General features: G+C 44.7%; 1 protein-coding gene across 4 annotated transcripts in view; it reads left to right on the top strand.

Annotated features, from left to right (window-relative positions):
- The window catches only part of hectd4 (HECT domain E3 ubiquitin protein ligase 4), a 33,826-nt gene extending 17,740 nt beyond the window's left edge, over nt 1–16,086 (top strand). For 2 of the 4 annotated variants that reach the window (XM_026320758.2, XM_026320754.1), the window contains exons 36-76: nt 82–362; nt 541–727; nt 821–902; nt 1,029–1,231; nt 1,405–1,540; nt 1,736–1,918; nt 2,040–2,204; nt 2,293–2,462; nt 2,644–2,759; nt 2,865–2,968; nt 3,295–3,456; nt 3,569–3,717; nt 3,856–3,935; nt 4,195–4,358; nt 4,557–4,794; nt 4,919–5,055; nt 5,140–5,266; nt 5,496–5,633; nt 5,751–5,887; nt 5,986–6,146; nt 6,237–6,418; nt 6,525–6,730; nt 6,839–6,969; nt 7,075–7,280; nt 7,364–7,543; nt 7,836–9,235; nt 9,324–9,531; nt 9,625–9,848; nt 9,935–10,080; nt 10,186–10,289; nt 11,091–11,214; nt 12,153–12,343; nt 12,514–12,660; nt 12,829–12,948; nt 13,043–13,198; nt 13,310–13,413; nt 13,531–13,752; nt 13,843–14,009; nt 14,131–14,326; nt 14,564–14,786; nt 15,055–16,086. In XM_026320758.2, coding sequence (XP_026176543.1) covers nt 82–362; nt 541–727; nt 821–902; nt 1,029–1,231; nt 1,405–1,540; nt 1,736–1,918; nt 2,040–2,204; nt 2,293–2,462; nt 2,644–2,759; nt 2,865–2,968; nt 3,295–3,456; nt 3,569–3,717; nt 3,856–3,935; nt 4,195–4,358; nt 4,557–4,794; nt 4,919–5,055; nt 5,140–5,266; nt 5,496–5,633; nt 5,751–5,887; nt 5,986–6,146; nt 6,237–6,418; nt 6,525–6,730; nt 6,839–6,969; nt 7,075–7,280; nt 7,364–7,543; nt 7,836–9,235; nt 9,324–9,531; nt 9,625–9,848; nt 9,935–10,080; nt 10,186–10,289; nt 11,091–11,214; nt 12,153–12,343; nt 12,514–12,660; nt 12,829–12,948; nt 13,043–13,198; nt 13,310–13,413; nt 13,531–13,752; nt 13,843–14,009; nt 14,131–14,326; nt 14,564–14,786; nt 15,055–15,191 — 7,894 coding nt within the window. In that variant the 3' untranslated portion in view covers nt 15,192–16,086. The remainder of the gene's footprint in view (nt 1–81; nt 363–540; nt 728–820; nt 903–1,028; nt 1,232–1,404; nt 1,541–1,735; nt 1,919–2,039; nt 2,205–2,292; nt 2,463–2,643; nt 2,760–2,864; nt 2,969–3,294; nt 3,457–3,568; nt 3,718–3,855; nt 3,936–4,194; nt 4,359–4,556; nt 4,795–4,918; nt 5,056–5,139; nt 5,267–5,495; nt 5,634–5,750; nt 5,888–5,985; nt 6,147–6,236; nt 6,419–6,524; nt 6,731–6,838; nt 6,970–7,074; nt 7,281–7,363; nt 7,544–7,835; nt 9,236–9,323; nt 9,532–9,624; nt 9,849–9,934; nt 10,081–10,185; nt 10,290–11,090; nt 11,215–12,152; nt 12,344–12,513; nt 12,661–12,828; nt 12,949–13,042; nt 13,199–13,309; nt 13,414–13,530; nt 13,753–13,842; nt 14,010–14,130; nt 14,327–14,563; nt 14,787–15,054) is intronic. The other 2 variants (XM_026320755.2, XM_026320757.2) reach the window with 1 other exon arrangement.
- The last annotated feature ends 482 nt before the right edge of the window (nt 16,087–16,568 follow it).

The following is a 16,568-nucleotide window of genomic DNA, read 5'->3' on the forward strand; positions in this document are numbered from 1 at the left end:
TGTATCTGTTTATGTTATACAAATGTATATGTGTGTGTATTTATGCGTTGAATGTGTATGTTCCTTTGTTTTGCATTTCAGGAGCCACATAGGGAAAGCTATCCTGAGCCAGCCGGCTTGTGTTTCCAAACTCTTATCTCTGCTGCTTGATCAGAGACCCTCTCCAAAGCTAGTACTCATCATCCTCCAACTATGTCGAGTTGCCCTGCCTCTCATGAGCGTGGAGGACTGTGGTAACGTGGCCCTGCCCTCATGGAGCTACTCTATTAACACATTAGATGCTGAACAGCAAGATGCAAGTGACCCTGCCTCACGTATTGCTGCCTTGCTACTAGCCAAGCTAGCAGACTATGTAGTACCAGGTTGGTCTCTCTTACCTTGGAGTACTTGATAACTGTGTTTGTAAGAAGGTGTCCCTTGGAAGCAAGTCTCTTTTTATTAAGAATGCTTATGTCAAAAGTATAGAAAACTGGGTGTTTATTGGGTATTTATGGTGTTTCTCGTGCTAATTTTTAATATTTACAATATTCCTGCTTGCAGGTTGTCAGACTCTGCTCTCACCCAGCTCCTCTGAGCCAGACACTAGTCTGTCCCGAGCCAGTTCCAAAGGCGCTCTGAAGTCTGAGGATGCTGGGGAGGAGGGAGAAGCTGTCGATGGCAAGCTGTCAATTTTTATCCATAAAAGAGAGGACCAGTCTTCTCATGAGGTTCTACAACCACTTCTCAGGTAAGATTTCCCCTAATATTGGTTTATTAACTATGAGGTAGCTGAGTTTAGGTTCTCTGACTTGGGTGTTCTTCTCTTCTGTCCAAAATGCAGCAGCTCAGAGGGACGTCCTTTTCGGCTTGGCACTGGGGCAAACATGGAAAAGGTGGTGAAGATGGACAGAGACATGACCAAGGTAATGGTTTTGATAGGACTAAAGATCAGCAATAAAAACAGAATTTTTATCTTCACCATTTGAAGGAATCATACTAGTGTTACTGTAGATCTTTCTCACCTCTGTCCTATTTCAATCCCTCCCTAGAGTGGAAGCTGTGAGGTGATCACAGAGGAAGCATCTGCTGCCCTGAGGAAGGCCCAGAAGTGGGCCCAGTCTGGTCTGATAGTGAGCGTCGGTCCACCTGTGGAGACACTTGCCCAGGAGACTGCCGGCGGCATCACTACTGGCGATAAGAAGAAAACTGCTCAGACCGCTGTTTGTCGGGACAGGAATGCTGAGTTAGCCAGGTATCGTTTCATTAAGGAGTTTGATGTACGAGCTAACAATTTAACGTTCCCCAACATTGTCATTTTGTATGCAGCAGATAGACTATGCCATTTTTTGGTCAACCTGTATACGTGACATACATAAATCTTGACACTGGTCATATTTGTCTCCTCTTACAACTTACCTTGAATAGGTCAGACCCTGTCAGACCATTCATCAGTGGCCATGTTGCCAACAGTATGGCTGCTGAGGTTATTGCTCTGCTGCATAGTCTGCTGACTGCTCCTGAATCCAACACTGCACAGATCTGGACAAGCACTGCTGAAAAAGTAAACGATTACTATGTTTCTGCCTTCATAGTATTTACACTTGGTATTGATGTGATTGTTATTGCATCTTGCTGCAAATATTCCCAACAGTGTAAATAATCATTAAAATCAAAGTAATTTGGATTTAGGATAACACATATTTAATCCTATATGATAATAATGCTTGTCATAAGCCTTGTTCTCTTTTTGTGGCAGGTGCTCTCTCGGGCACTGATGTTTATTCCACAGCTAGGCAAGTATGCTGAAAGTATTCTTGAGAATGGCAGCAGCAGTGGCAGGAAATTGGCTAAACTGCAGGCCATTGGCAGACAGGCTGTTGCTGCGCTCTGTGCCCTTGGAGGCTTCAAAGAAACGATTAAAATTGGCTCTGAGGTCCAGGTATGTTAACATGGTGAAAATACTATCCTTACATGTTAACTCAAGCTAGCATGACCTCTTCCATTGAAAGCACCGAAATGTTAACTGCTGACATATTTCATGCAATTCTTCATCTCTGCAGGTAGTAGGTAAAGGAGTGCTAGGCAGTGTGGGCATAGTCATGTCCATAAATGAACAAGAGGGCATCGCAACAGTCAAGTTTCCTTCTTGTGAATATAGAAGAGCTTGCAAAGCCTCAGACGTTCTGACAGTACCTATATCACGTCTCAGCACTCCAAGATCTGAGGTGCGAGTTTCAGCATCAAATACAACGCAGTTCGTATTTTCATGAATAGTAGCAGCCTAACGTATTCAACTTAATCCACCTCCAACAGGCACTCCCTCTTTATAAGCTCTCAATAACAGAAAAAGTGGTGCAAGCAGTGCAGTCCATGCTTCTGCCACAGGAGGGCAGTCTCTCCATTCACACTTCTCTACCAGCTACAGGAGATGGTTCCAGCCCAGTAATGGCTGCAGTGCGTTTGCTGGCTGAAATCAGAACCAGGTTAGTAACATTAATATGCATGTGCATATTTGAGTGTTGTATTTAAAATGCAAGCAATTGAAAGGCTTCAAGACTGTGTCTCTGAATATGTGATGCTACAATCTTGGAAAAAAATGCTATGATAATAATTAAAACCATAAATTTGGCAGAAGTCACAAGGTTCTTGCTGGTGTTTTTTCAGGGCATGCTTGGTGATGGCACAGCTCCTAGAGGATAGTTCCTTCTGTGAAGAGTTCATTCAGCAATGTCCTGCTGCTGTTGAGGTTCTCAACCTGGTTGCCCAGGAATGCAGCCCTGGTGAGCATGTCAAATCATTTCTCAGAACATCTTAAATGTAATATAATGCATTTGGTATGCCTCTTGGCAGCTGTGTCTCTGACAGATTTCTGTCATCTTGTGCAGGAGAGCGTCTTGGCATGGTTGAGGCTCAGTGTGAAAGAGTGAGAATGCTGTACAGGGACTGTGCACGGCCTCCTCCTCCACCACTGCAGACAGACAGACACCAGGTGCGAGTTACCAAGTTTACAGTGTAGTATTTGTTTTGATTTCATGTTTACCCCAACCTCCAATAAACACTTGTATCCATAAACCAGTACTTCCATTTGTCATGGAAGAAAGTGGACCAACAATTTTAATAACTGAGCTCATAACTGTTGGTAGAAAACCAGTAGAATTCACTGAACGTTTTAATTTACTGACAACTGAAGGCAAGATTACAAGATTAGTATGACATGTCTCTAAAAGCCTTAAGTCATACTGCACTTGAAAAACCTTTGAAGACAATTTGATGTATCACACTTTGTTATCCCCTTTGATGTGATTGCCTCACCAGCCCAAGGAGATCACCTGGTGTCCATCCAGAGTGTTCCCTCCAGTTCGTGCCTGCATGTTCTCATCCCGTCTGACCTCTGTCACCTTCTTGGCTGATCCAAGCGCTGGAGGAGGGCTACCCAGGGGCACTTTCATCTATGCCACTTCTCCAGTACCAGTTCAGGTGTGCTCCTGCATCTATATTAGCCATGTCAGTTTGTTTGAACATGTTACATTAATGGGATAAAATCATGCACTGATACCACATAAACTTCCTTTTACCTCTGTCTCTGCAGGCCCCATCTTTTTACTGGGAGATAGAAATTGTCTCCTATGGAGACTCTGAGGAGGACAGTGGCCCAATTGTGTCCTTTGGTTTTGCCACAGAGGCGGAAAAGAGAGACGGAGCATGGACCAACCCTGTTGGCACATGTCTGTTTCATAAGTATGTTTAATTTTAAGTTGGAGGGATTCTTTTTCTCCTGACTGCTCCGTCTCTGACTTGAGTGCTGACGGCTGTCCTTCTCTTTTGTTGTCGTACCATCTCTGGTGCGTCTGTCTCCTGTCTGTCTGTGTGTGTCAGTAATGGTAGGGCAGTGCATTATAATGGCTCCAGTCTGCTGCAGTGGAAGAGTGTCAGGCTGGATGTGGCTCTACTTCCTGGTAAGACAGGAGACAAAATATGTTTTTTTCCATATACAATCTACCATGTCTTTTGTTTGATTTAGTTATCTTAGAAATGCTTACAGCAGTCTATGATATGGACTTGAACAGAACTCCTTAAAACCATTGTATTACGAAAAGCTGTTTTGCAAGTTTCCTGCTAAAGCTCTATTCACTCTCAGTATATTTTGAAATATATCATTATGTGTTGACTTTAAGTCATTGTTGAGGTGGTGAGCTTGCACTTGCACAAACACAGGTGACGTGGCTGGAATAGGTTGGGAGCGCTCTGAGGGCACTCCGCCACCCCCGGGTCAGGCCCCTAAAGGCAGGGTCTATTTTACCTACTGTGGCCAGCGGCTGAGCCCAATTCTTGAGGATGTAGCTGGTGGAATGTGGCCTTTGGTACACATTCAAAAAAAGGTAGGTTTTCACTGGCTAAAATGACCTCGTAAGCTGTATATTTTAACTGTATTGTACAATGTGATTCATCACTTGCATGTATTATTCATTATATAATTTCTTAGCTGCTTCTGGGTCACAGTTTCCCCTCAGGCTGTAGTTAGCTGTCTTCTTATTTATTTATATATTCATTTATTTGTTTATTTATTTTTATTGTAGAACTCAAAGATTCGTGCCAACTTTGGAAGCCGGCCCTTTGCATTCGCAGAAGGCCAAGCACACAGAAATGCAGCTGACTTGTGTGTAGACCTTGCAGAGGAAATAAGTGCAAATTTTGAAGCACTGCCCTTTGCTATGGCCTCAGACAGCGATAATGATGCAGGTGCAAGTGTTACTTCAGACTCTGGATCCCATGGACCCCCTTGTCGAATTGCTGCTGTTGCAGTTGCCCAACAACGTATGTCTGTTACCCTCATCTCAGTTAATTTCCTTGAAATTTTTTAGATTTTTTTTTTTTTGTGTATCGTGAGTAGTAGTCGCATTTGTTAAAATCTTCTATTTCTCTTTTCCTTTTAATACAGAGTACAACAGTGACCTGTCATGCTATTACAAGGTTGAGCTGAGCTATGAGAACCTGGTCACCTCTGGGCCAGACCCACATCCTCCACCCATTGCAGATGATGAGAGTGATGACGAGGATGACGACGATGTCCCAAGAGTGAGTGAGGCCTCCACTTCTGCACAATGTCTTCAGAAATGCCTGTATATTGCACCAATTATTTTGGTTTGGGTTTGTCATTAGGAAGACCACTATGCCCTGCTGGTCAAGGCCTGGGAGACCAAAGTGTTCCCTACCATTCGTAGGAGGTTCCGCAATGAGGCTGAGAGGAAATCTGGCCTGGACCAAATCAAAGGAGCGCTGCAGCTGGGTACTACTACAGTTAGATTTGATATATTATTTTCAATATGTTTCCAGCCTTTTTGGGTTTCCATGTAAGCTAGATGTTAGTTTGAATGAGTGATGATGACTAAGCCGCAAACCTCATTCTGAGCCTACACCAGCGATGCATATTTTGGCACTAGTGTTATGTCAGTTTTTTGGTTAATGTAGGTTAAACAAAGGCAGTTTATATCTGTGGTGTGTTTCGATGGCAACAGGCATGGTTGACATTGCAAGACAGACAGTGGAGTTCCTGTATGAAGAGAATGGCGGCATCCCTCGTGATCTCTACCTCCCTACCATTGAAGATATCAAAGATGAGGCCAACAAGTTCACTATTGACAAAGTTCGCAAAGGTACCATCCCCCATGACTATACAAACAAAGCTGAAATGAACTAACTTGAGAGAGCACTGTAAGCAAACTGTTTTGCAATTTCATTGACCCTGATGATAACCTTCTCTTTCAATGCAGGCTTGACTGTCGTCATCCGCTGTCCTGACAGCAACAATACCAACAGCACAACAGGAGGGACAGCGCTGCCAAAGTTTGCTATCCGGGGCATGTTGAAGACTTTTGGTTTACACGGGGTAGTGCTGGATGTGGACTCTGTGAGTACAATAGTTAGTGCTTCACTGTTTTGTACTATCAGAGCAAGGTTTTTTTTGTAAATTGACTTGTTTCTGAGTGCTTATGTGTGTTTGTTCAGGTCAATGAACTGGTACAGGTGGAGACGTACCTGCGCAGTGAGGGCGTACTGGTGAGGTACTGGTACCCTATTGAGATGCTGGAGCGCCCACCTGCTGGATCTCGACGCACTGCAGCTAATGGCTTAGTCTCACTAGACAGTAGCAACATTCAGATTCATAGGTAATAAATTGACCCAGTGGGAATGAACTTGATCTATTTGCATCTTGCACCTGTGCTGAAAATCACATCTATTTTACTACTGTGCTTCAGGGAATTGCTTCGCTGTGAGAGCGCGCTAGCTCGGCTATACTGCCGTATGGCCTTGCTCAACATCTTTGCCCCCAAGAACCCCCACACCTTCACTCGTCTTTTTCATATACCTGCTATCCGTGACATCACCTTGGAGCACCTGCAACTTCTGTCCAATCAGCTGCTAGCTCCACCCCTGCCCGGTGAGTGTGCAATAAATACACCTTGAGAATATTTGGAAATCACGGTCGAATGGCAAGGATCTCTTCTATTTCTGTGCTGATTGTGGCAATTTTGTCCTTCCTGCAGATGGCACTATTAGTTCAAATTCCATCCTACTGGCCCAGTCAGTGCTTCATAACCTCCAGGGTCAAAGCTGCTCCCCTACAGACTTGTTCTACCAGGGAAATGCTCAGCCCATCCGGGAGTGGTTGACAGTTGCCATCACTCGTGCTTTGCATCAAGGAGAGGAAAGCTTATTAGAGCTGACAAAGCAGATCTGCTGCTTCCTGCAGGTCAGAGCTGCCTCTCAGTGCTTGAGTTAATAAACTTTTTTTTTTTTTTCCCCACTGTGTAAACATGTTGCATTAAAGTTCCTGTTATAATTCCTTTTGCTTTGCCAGAATGCCCCAGAGCAGTTTACATCAGAGGAGTTTCCTGTGACAGAGTCAAAGGTTAGCATGGATGTCAGCTTTCCAGGTGCTGCATTTGTGATCATATCTTGCAAGGAGAGCCAGTTAGGCTGCCGCAAAGAGTGAGTTACTTTGATGTAATAAACTTCAGCAGTTCATGGCAAACTCGGATGTCTTGTTTCCTGTGTAATATTTAAAAATGTCTCCTGTTGTTTTTACTCCATTAGCTCAAGCCTGTATAAGGCTCCCTGGGCTCGAGTCATGGTGTATGGACTGGGTCACAAAGTGCGTAGAAATGGCCAGCTAAACCTGATGGAGGCTGTGTGCTATCCACTGGATGCGTCACCCACCAACACAGGGCTAACCCCCCCTCCCACCACCAACCAATACCCTTCTGTTATCATACCCACTGATAAAGTGCACATCAAACTTGGTGAGTATCTTAGCAATAGAAAACTCATACAGGATGGTTCATCTTTTTGTAAAAACATCATCTGGAACTGTTTTTGAATGTAGGCGTCTCGCCCCCTCCTGGTGCTGTACTGGTACTGCACTCTTTGCCACTGGAGTTTCCTCTGGCCATGGCTTTTGCTGAACAGTTGTTGACGTGGAAGCTGGGAGAGAGTAGTGATCGATCAGAGGACGAATTAGACACTGTGCCCTCGACTGTGCTACTGCAGGTGGTAGAACTGCTAGGTAGGTTGAATTATGACCACATGTAATACACTGGATATATTAACATGTTAGTATAGTTGCTGTCTACATTATCACATCCAATACACCCATATTAAAATTCTACTATACCATCAGCCAGCAATAGAAATTATCTACTTAAATGTCACCCTCATAAAATCTGCAGGGTTTGTGCACTTGTTAAACACATAAGGCATAGAATAACTTTAAAACCTGGCAGGATAAGTCAAAACAAACATGAATAAAGATTTCCCAGAATGCCAATGTGTTCTTTGTTTTATTCTTATTGTTTTAGGTGGCTTGCTTTGGACCACTGACCTGGCTCCCTCCATCAAAGAACTCATTTTTCACCTGCTAGCTGAACTTTTACGAAAGATTCACCACTTGGAGCAACGCAAAAGCCCTGCTGGCCTTTCCAGCTCCATTGCTCTGGTGCTTAACCCCTGCCTTGCAGTGCTCATGGCCCTGCAAACAGAACTCCGAAAACTTTATGACCGGGAGACTCAGGGATGGACTGCTGGGGGTGCTGGAGCAGGAGGCTCCTCATCTGGTGGCATTGCATTGGCTCTCGGGGCAGAGCAGAGTCGGTTCAGCACGTATTTCCATGCTCTGATGGAGGTGTGTCTGGCTGTGGCAGAGGTGACGCTGCCCCTCAATGTCGGTGGCTCTTCAGTGGGGGCCCTGTCTTCCACCAGCGCCCCGAACCTTAGTGACTCTTCTTCATCGTCCTCATCATCCCCAGGCCAGACGCCACAGAGCCCCAGTCTACTATCCAAACGTAAGAAGGTGAAGATGAAGCGTGAGAGAGCAGCGGCTGCTGTGGCAGCTGCAGTCTCTGGGAAACGGGGGAGTGGAGGTACACGGTTGTCAGAGAGTGACAGTGCCCTGCTGAACATAGCAGGCAGTAAACCCGAGGACATGCTGTGGTTCCACCGTTGCCTCACTCTTCTGATGATCTTGCGACACCTTGCCAATAAAGACCCACAGGGCTTAAGTGTGACCAGCGATGCAGTGACAGATGCTTGCCAGGCTCTCGTGGGCCCGACCGCCCACAGTCGACTGCTGGTGCTCTCAGGTATCCCCACGCATCTGGAGGAGGCTGTGGTCCGCAATGCTATCCGCAGGGCTTGCAACGCACATGGAGGACTCTTCAAAGATGAAGTCTTCATTCCTCTGCAGGAAGAGGAGCCCAAGAAGCCCAAAGCTGGTGCTGGGGTTTCAAGCCCACAGGATGGCAAAGCAGCCCCTGAACCTGAACGTCCCTTTCCCAACAATGGAGGTCCTGAGAGTCCTGACAGCTCCAGCAGTGTAACTCCAGCCATGAGTGTGAGCGCTTCAGCTTCTACCAGCCAGACCTCCATCTGTAGCTCCTCTCAGGGAGTGTCCCGCACTGCCAGTGAACTTTCTGTTGATCAGGACCTGTTGGCTGTTCCACCTACCACCCCTGCTGCTGCAGCTTCAGCTGTTACATGTCCACAGCAGGGTCCCCAAGACCCCCAGACTGTTTCTAGTCAGGAGAGTTTAGATACCTCCCTGTGTAGTACAGGAAGCCTGGGGAGTCTCGGCAGCTTAGGGGAGCCTCTCGACAGTGCAGAAACACCGTCAGTGTCAGATGGGGGCTCTATGCACACAGTCACCTCATTGGAGAGCAACGCAGTCATGGCTAGGCCCATCAAGGGCTATGCTGTCATTGAGGTGAGATCATTAATAATCAAATATGTGATTTAAGTCTTTTGATCTCCTTTTGTTCTGAAGATTTTTTTTTTTTTTTTTTAAATTTTAGGTTCGTTCTCGGGCCAAAGTGGAAAAAATCCGTGCTAGTCTATTTAACAGCAGTGATCTAATTGGCCTGTCCAGTCTGGAGGGTGAAGAGGAGCTAATGGAACTGACGAATGAAGAGATCCTCACAGCCTCCAGTGTTAACCAAAGCCTGTTTGACACACAGGGAAGCTCTGCCCTTGAAGACTATTTCCTGGAAAAGTCGGTCAGAGGTTGGTGTTTGATGCTAGTTAGATGAAATTTTCTGCTTTTGCTTTTAGTTCTGCCAATATACAATCTTTAATGATCTGTCTCCATGTTTCAAGGTGACAAGCTTGTACCTGGAGCACGAGATGTCCTCACAGATATTTTTAAAAGCTGTGTGCACTCTGAACAGATGCTCAGCCTCACACCGGCCAAGCCACTTAAAGTGTCCGACATTTACCTCAGCAAAGAGCAGATCAACTCTCAGACCCCAGGAAACCTTCTGCACACTTTCTTTACCAATGTCCGACCTCCCAAGAAAGTACTTGAAGACCAGCTTACCCAGGTATATAACAAGTGGAAAACAGTGATGTTATACACACTCATTGATTCATGTGTGATCACGCATCAAAATAATTTGTTTTTGCTCAGATTCTAAGAAAGTATGGCACTCCCAAGCCCAATAAGAACAAGTACAGCAAGGCAGGAAAAGAGCAGCATCAAGGCAAGGTTGTGAGCACCAAGAGGCCCATCACCAAACCTCCCACCAAGGAAAAGTCTGTGCTCAACAGTGTCAGGTGACTCATTTACCACAGCACTTTTAAGCAGAGACACACTTCTTCTAGGTACATTTACACTTTGGCACGTTCACTGAATTAAATCTCATCTCTTGCCGCTGCCAGGACTGCACTGAGTGAGAAGAAGACGGTCTTGAAGCCCAAATCTCCTGAGAAGTCCAGACCTGATGAGAAAGATGTGGAAAAATCTCCTGCTAAGAAAGCTGAAGGCAGGCAGTGATCTCACACACACACACAACACACACACACATCACTGAGTACAGTAGTTAAAGGGAATTTATAGGCAGTGGATTAGGCATAGTGTTTTTTAAAAATTACCCTCTTAATGCCCCTTTTCCATTAGCTATACAGTTTTATCACTACTCGGCCCTACTTGACTCGGTTTAGGTCATTTTCCATTACAACTGAGTACCACAGCACAGCGGCATGAAACGGACGACCACAGCGTAGCATTAGCCATTTGCCTCGCTCATTACGATAAAAACAGACTCTCACTGTTTCCTATTTTTAACATGCCGGGTTTTTGATTCTCGTGTCGGACCTAGCGCTCATGACTCTTCCAGTGACGTCACTCCCTGTCCAATCGGTGGCCCGCAGTCTTTGACATCACGTTTTAGTATCAAATCGGCTCACCAGGAGCCTCGGCAGAGGAGGTACTAAAAAACTACCAGGTGCTACCAGGTACTATACCCTATGGAAAACCCAAAAAAAGTCGAGTAGTGTTAGTGGAAAAGCCCCATATATAAGTTCAATTTTGGCTTTAAGAACCATACCATATGCATAGATGACTATATTTGATAATCACATGGTAAACTGATTAGCACACTATTTAATTTTTTTTTTTGTTTTATTTCCATAACTGAAAATTAAATGTACTGTGGTGTGTTTTTCGCTGTTGTACACATAAAATAAGCTATTTGAAGGTACCACTTAGCCCTCCTAGTAACTTGTGCTGCCCCACTACCCTACAAAAGTCAATTTGAGTTTAAAAATGCCACTGTTTTTTTTAGCCCCAGAGGAGAAGTACCTGACGCTTGAAGGCTTCCATAAATTTGCTGTTGACCGTGCCAAGCAGGACATTCGCAGCGTCTGGAGGGCAATTTTGGCTTGTGGTTATGACCTGCACTTTGAAAGGTGAGAATGAGAAAGCCATACCCCAGTGACCAGCACTCAGACTGCTGTGACTCAGATATCGATGAACCTACCATACTTTCTGGAAAGTCAGCATGCTGTTTTGTTATTTCCTCTTCATTTCTTTATCAAATTAAGTTTTGGAGTGACTCTATAAAATGAGTCATTTCTGATTTATCAAATTTTATAAGTGCTGAATCCATGTCAGCAGTCTTCTTGATTTCCTGTCCCTTCATTATGACATCTCCCTGTATTTAATGTAGGGATGGGAATTGATATGATTTTATTGATACTGATACCTGGATCTGCTAATCAGTTTGATTATTTATCAATTCTCTTATTGATTGTATTTATTAATGGTTTGATTGTTTATTAGTTTTAGCAGGGATTTTATGATGCAGTTCTGCACAAGACAGAAAACTTGTATTTTCAGTCATTTGAAACTACTAGTATATGCTGTAGTTTCCCTTGTGCCAGGTGTTCGTGCTCTGTCTGCCTTTCGTGAACAAAGCAACATAGATGCTGTTTGGTTGGGAAGTCGTTGCATCAAATGATTTCTCAACATGTTGCAGGTGTTTTAATTATTTCACATTAAGTAGCACAGCTTTCATATTAGTGAAATGAAGCCAGACTTTGTGCCACTTCTCCAAGAAGGGAGTCATGGCGGAGCAGGAGTCCCATGGACTCCCTTCAGAAAGTGAGGTTCTAATGGTAGCGCAACTGTCAGAAAAACACATCGGCATCGATAAGATTACGAGAGGTTCTAAACTTAAACCGTATCTTGATTCCCGTTCCTAATTTAATGCCCTTCATAAAAATTCTGCTTGTTTAGAGGGCTAACATATAGTAGTGCTTATTAATCTGTCACTAAATATAGAGGGAACAAATGTGTTGGTCGTAGTGAGAGCTGTCCGTTTAAGACCAGATGTTCTCTATACCAGGTGCACCTGTATAGACACTCGTCACGCCCAGAAGGCCTGCCGAAAGTGGAGCTTGGAAATGGACGTGGCATTGGTACAGTACATCAACAGGCTGTGCCGTCACCTGGCTATCACACCAGCCAGACTTCACCCCCATGAGGTCTACCTGGACCCCGGTGACACTGCTGATCCCCGTGTGGCCTGCCTGCTCAGTAAGAAACCCATCTGTGCGATGAAGTTTCACTGTACACTTCTTCAATTACTTTACTCCATTGTACTAGCCATGAATGACTGAACTCTCAGACATTCATTTGTGGCTGCATAGTTCACACTTTGCTGTTTTGACAGTTATATATAAGCTTTTGTGTGTGTGTTTTTCCAGATGTACCTGTGGAGAGCCTGCGCTTGCGCTTTGCTTTGCTGCAGTCCCTCAACAACACCCTGGAGAGTTTCTTCCTGCCACTAGTGGAGCTGAGACAGACACATACCTACCAGAACAGCATTGCAGCACTGTTAAGTGAGGCCAAGGGTGAGTAAGACCTCAGCACAGATGTGACAGGTTGAGGAGAGGAGGCCAAATATTAGTGGGGTGTGGCAGGATCAGTGCAATGACCTATTCAGTCTAAACTGGACTAAAACAGAATTAACCTGATCACATCTTTCCTTTGTTACTCCCTTCTGTTTGCCTTTGTTACAGGTCTGATCTTCTATGACACTAAGGTCACAGTAATGAACAGAGTTCTAAATACCACAGTGCAGCGGACTGCCGACCACGCTGCCCCAGAGATTACACTGGACCCTCTAGAGATTGTGGGAGGTGCCTAACCTTTTTCCTTCCTGACATTTTTACAGTGTCATATCATTTGTGTTGGTACTTTGCAACCATTCTCTCTCTGGCCTTTGTCCTTCAGGGGAGGTCAGATCATCAGAGAACACATATTTGTGCCAGGCAGCACGCCAGCTGTCTTGCGTGCCATCATCCCAGCTTTGTGTGAAACTGGCCAGTGGGGGAGACCCAACCTATGCCTTTAACATCCGCTTTACTGGAGAGGAAGTTCACGGCACAAGTTAGAATTTCTCCTTGACATCTTCTGTTGTACTGCACTGCAGACTTTTTACTGGTCATGGTGTTTTTTTTTCACACCTTAACACTAGTTTTGATGAATGTCTCGCTTCAGGTGGCTCCTTCAGACACTTCCTGTGGCAGGTGTGTAAGGAGTTACAGAGTTCTGCTCTTTCCCTGCTGCTCCCCTGCCCCAGTGCTGCAGCCAACCGTAACAAGGTGCGGTTTTTCAGTATCTTTCTTGTTTTCAGTAGGTCCTGGTTTAACAAAATCTAAAAATTATATTTTAAATCCTAATAATCATAGTCATAATGATCATATATTTTTTTCTCTCAGGGGAAGTACATCCTGACACCATGTCCCATCAGCTATGCAGAGGAACAGCTGTTGCACTTTTTCGGTCAGCTGCTGGGAATAGCCATCCGTGCAGACGTGCCACTTCCTTTGGATCTGCTCGGCTCTTTCTGGAAGGGTCTAGTAGGCGAGTCCCTCGACCCAGAGCAGGACCTGCAAGAAGCTGATGTGCTCACCTACAACTATGTCAAAAAGTTTGAAAATGTATGACATCTGTAGTGTATGTCTCACGTCTCCCTGCTAAGACCATAGTTCTTCCGATCTTAACTTGATTTCTGTTCTCCGACTCTGCAGGTGAATGATGAGGCAGAGCTGGAGGGCCTGTGTGCCGAGATCTCCTCCCAGCACCATTCAGGAGAAAGCCCAGACTCCCCCAGCCGGCCCTGCTGCACCTTTACCTACATCACTATGACTGGTGAAGAGGTGGAGCTTTGTCAGGGAGGTCGCAGCCTCACTGTCAGGTACAGGAAACTTACTAAGCTGAGTTTTGCAAATAATGTAGGGTACATTACATTTTGTTCAGCACTTTACACCCTGTTCTTATTCTGTATATATTGTATGCTTCTGTATGTCTGTCTTTAGCTGGGAGAATAAGAATGTTTATGCTCGAGCGGTGCGGAGCCTTCGCCTGAGGGAGCTGCAGAATGTGGAGTGTATGACAGCAGTGCGTGCAGGGCTGGGCTCCATCATTCCCCTGCAGCTGCTCACCATGCTCAGCCCCCTAGAGATGGAGCTGCGCACCTGCGGCTTGCCTTACATCAACCTGGAGTTCCTCAAGGTAAAGCATGCAGTTGTGTGAAACCTGTTTTAAAGGCATAACAAAACAGGTGGAAATACTTGGGCCTGTTACAGTAGATTTGTGAATTACAGACATGAGTTGTAAAGGTCTTAAGACATGTCTCAGATGTTCATGCTTCTCTGCCTCAGGACACTAAGCTGAACAGGTGAAACATGTTTTTATTACTGGTTCATTTTAATCAAATCTGATTTTAGCATGTCCTCTCTTCCACTGTAGGCTCACACCATGTATCAGGTGGGTCTGATGGAGACCGACCAGCACATCGAGTTCTTCTGGGCCGCCCTGGAGATGTTTACTCAGGAGGAGCTCAGTAAGTTCATCAAGTTTGCTTGCAACCAGGAGCGCATCCCATTCACCTGTCCCTGCAAGGACGGGGGGCCCGACACCGCCCACGTTCCCCCATACCCCATGAAGATTGCCCCTCCTGATGGAGCTGCAGGTAGGTGCAGTCTGAGTTTTCTGAGGCAATTAATAATCCCAGGTTAAAACCAATGGTCTAGTGTTTACTACAGATAATATAGTTCAACACTGTCGGCTACACCAGCTTGTTATTGCTAACACTTAGCAATAACACTAACATCTGGTCTTAACACTCCTGCAGTACCATGAAATCCTCCAGCACTAAACATGTATATTGAGACACATTATGGAAGAGATACACCAGGTGACTTTATTTTAATACACCTTCCTGTTGTTCTGCTCTACAGGCCAGCCAGATTCTCGTTACATTCGCGTGGAGACCTGTATGTTCATGGTGAAACTGCCCCAGTACACCTCTTTGGACGTGATGCTGGAGAAACTGCGATATGCCATCCACTACCGCGAGGACCCTCTTAGCGGTTAAGAAGACTTGACAAACCAATGTTCCTAAACATATATACCTGCCATACTCCCCACCCATCTTACTTTGACCCCTGCCTCCCTTCCCACCCATCCGCCCATACCCCTGGACCTTCCCAAGACAGACCACAGTCCTTTATGCCCCGCTTCAATAAAACTACCAGTTAAATTAAAGTTTACTTAATTTTGGATGGCTATTAAGGCTTTGCATGTTTATCCACACCCTTTTTACACAAATGCTACATGTCATTATGTTAGATGCTTTTTTTTTTTTTTTGAGTTGTTCAGGGAAGATAATCTGAATTGAACAGACATTGACATCAGGAGACCTCAGTGTCTGCTCTGGTTGCACTGAATTTGAGGTTGGCATTGAAGTGAAACAACTGTGACATTGTTTTTTCTTGTTTTTCACCTTCATCCTTCCCCTGATTTTAACAGTGGGTTTAACAAGGTTCACCCAAGTTCTGTGAATTTAACAAATTATAACAAGGTGACTTCAGATCAGCACTTTACAGTTGCAAGTTCAGTTCACAATCACTGAACTCTCTTTTGGTATTGAAAATGTGTTGCTGAACTCTGCATTACTGTGAGGGCAACAAACAAACTTACTTTTGCAATGCTTAACCTAGCTGCCTCCCTCTGTGTCCCCTCTGTGGGGGTGATGTTGTGAAACATGCCTTTGCTGTAGGAGCGATGCGAGTTGTGTGCGGAAAAAAAAAAAAAAAACCTAAATGATTTTTATAGAATTATCTGATGTTTGAGGAGGTGGTACAGCTAGTATAAGAAAACAGACGTGTGATGCAGCCTATTTTTGACCACGTTAGCTATGAGCAGGCAGATGTGAACAACTGCTGTACAGGATATTATGTAGTTTACTGCCTGTTTTAAAAAAAAAAAAATCCCCTGCTAATGGACAAACTAACTTATGCCTATATAAACTGAGTACATTTTATTCAAGTCTCTATAAAGAGGGTATTTAATGTAAAAAGTCATAATCTGTTATTTTATGAAATTCCTCTTTGATTTTGACACCTGACTAGCTGTGGCAGCATCGCGGGTCAGGTGAACTGGGCGATAAGAGGGTTCTGCTGATTCTGATGTATTTGCATTTCAGGTTTGTTAAACCAAGTGTTGCTCTGTGAAAATGGGAAGGAGACGATGTTCTCATGAGCTGCGCTCCCACATTGTTTGTGTGCTACTGCTACTGAATGTGCAACAAACCTTCTTCTCCAACATAAACAATCTACCCACATACACTGGGGGGGAGGGGTGGCAAATTATCTTGAGTTCTGCCTTTTTATAGTTTTCTTTAATGAAAGACAAACAGGATTTTACAGTTTGTTTTTTTTTTTTGTCTTGTTCATTTTACCCATAACCAAAA

Source organism: Mastacembelus armatus, chromosome 9 (genome assembly GCF_900324485.2).
Source record: "Mastacembelus armatus chromosome 9, fMasArm1.2, whole genome shotgun sequence".
Taxonomy (NCBI): domain Eukaryota; kingdom Metazoa; phylum Chordata; class Actinopteri; order Synbranchiformes; family Mastacembelidae; genus Mastacembelus; species Mastacembelus armatus.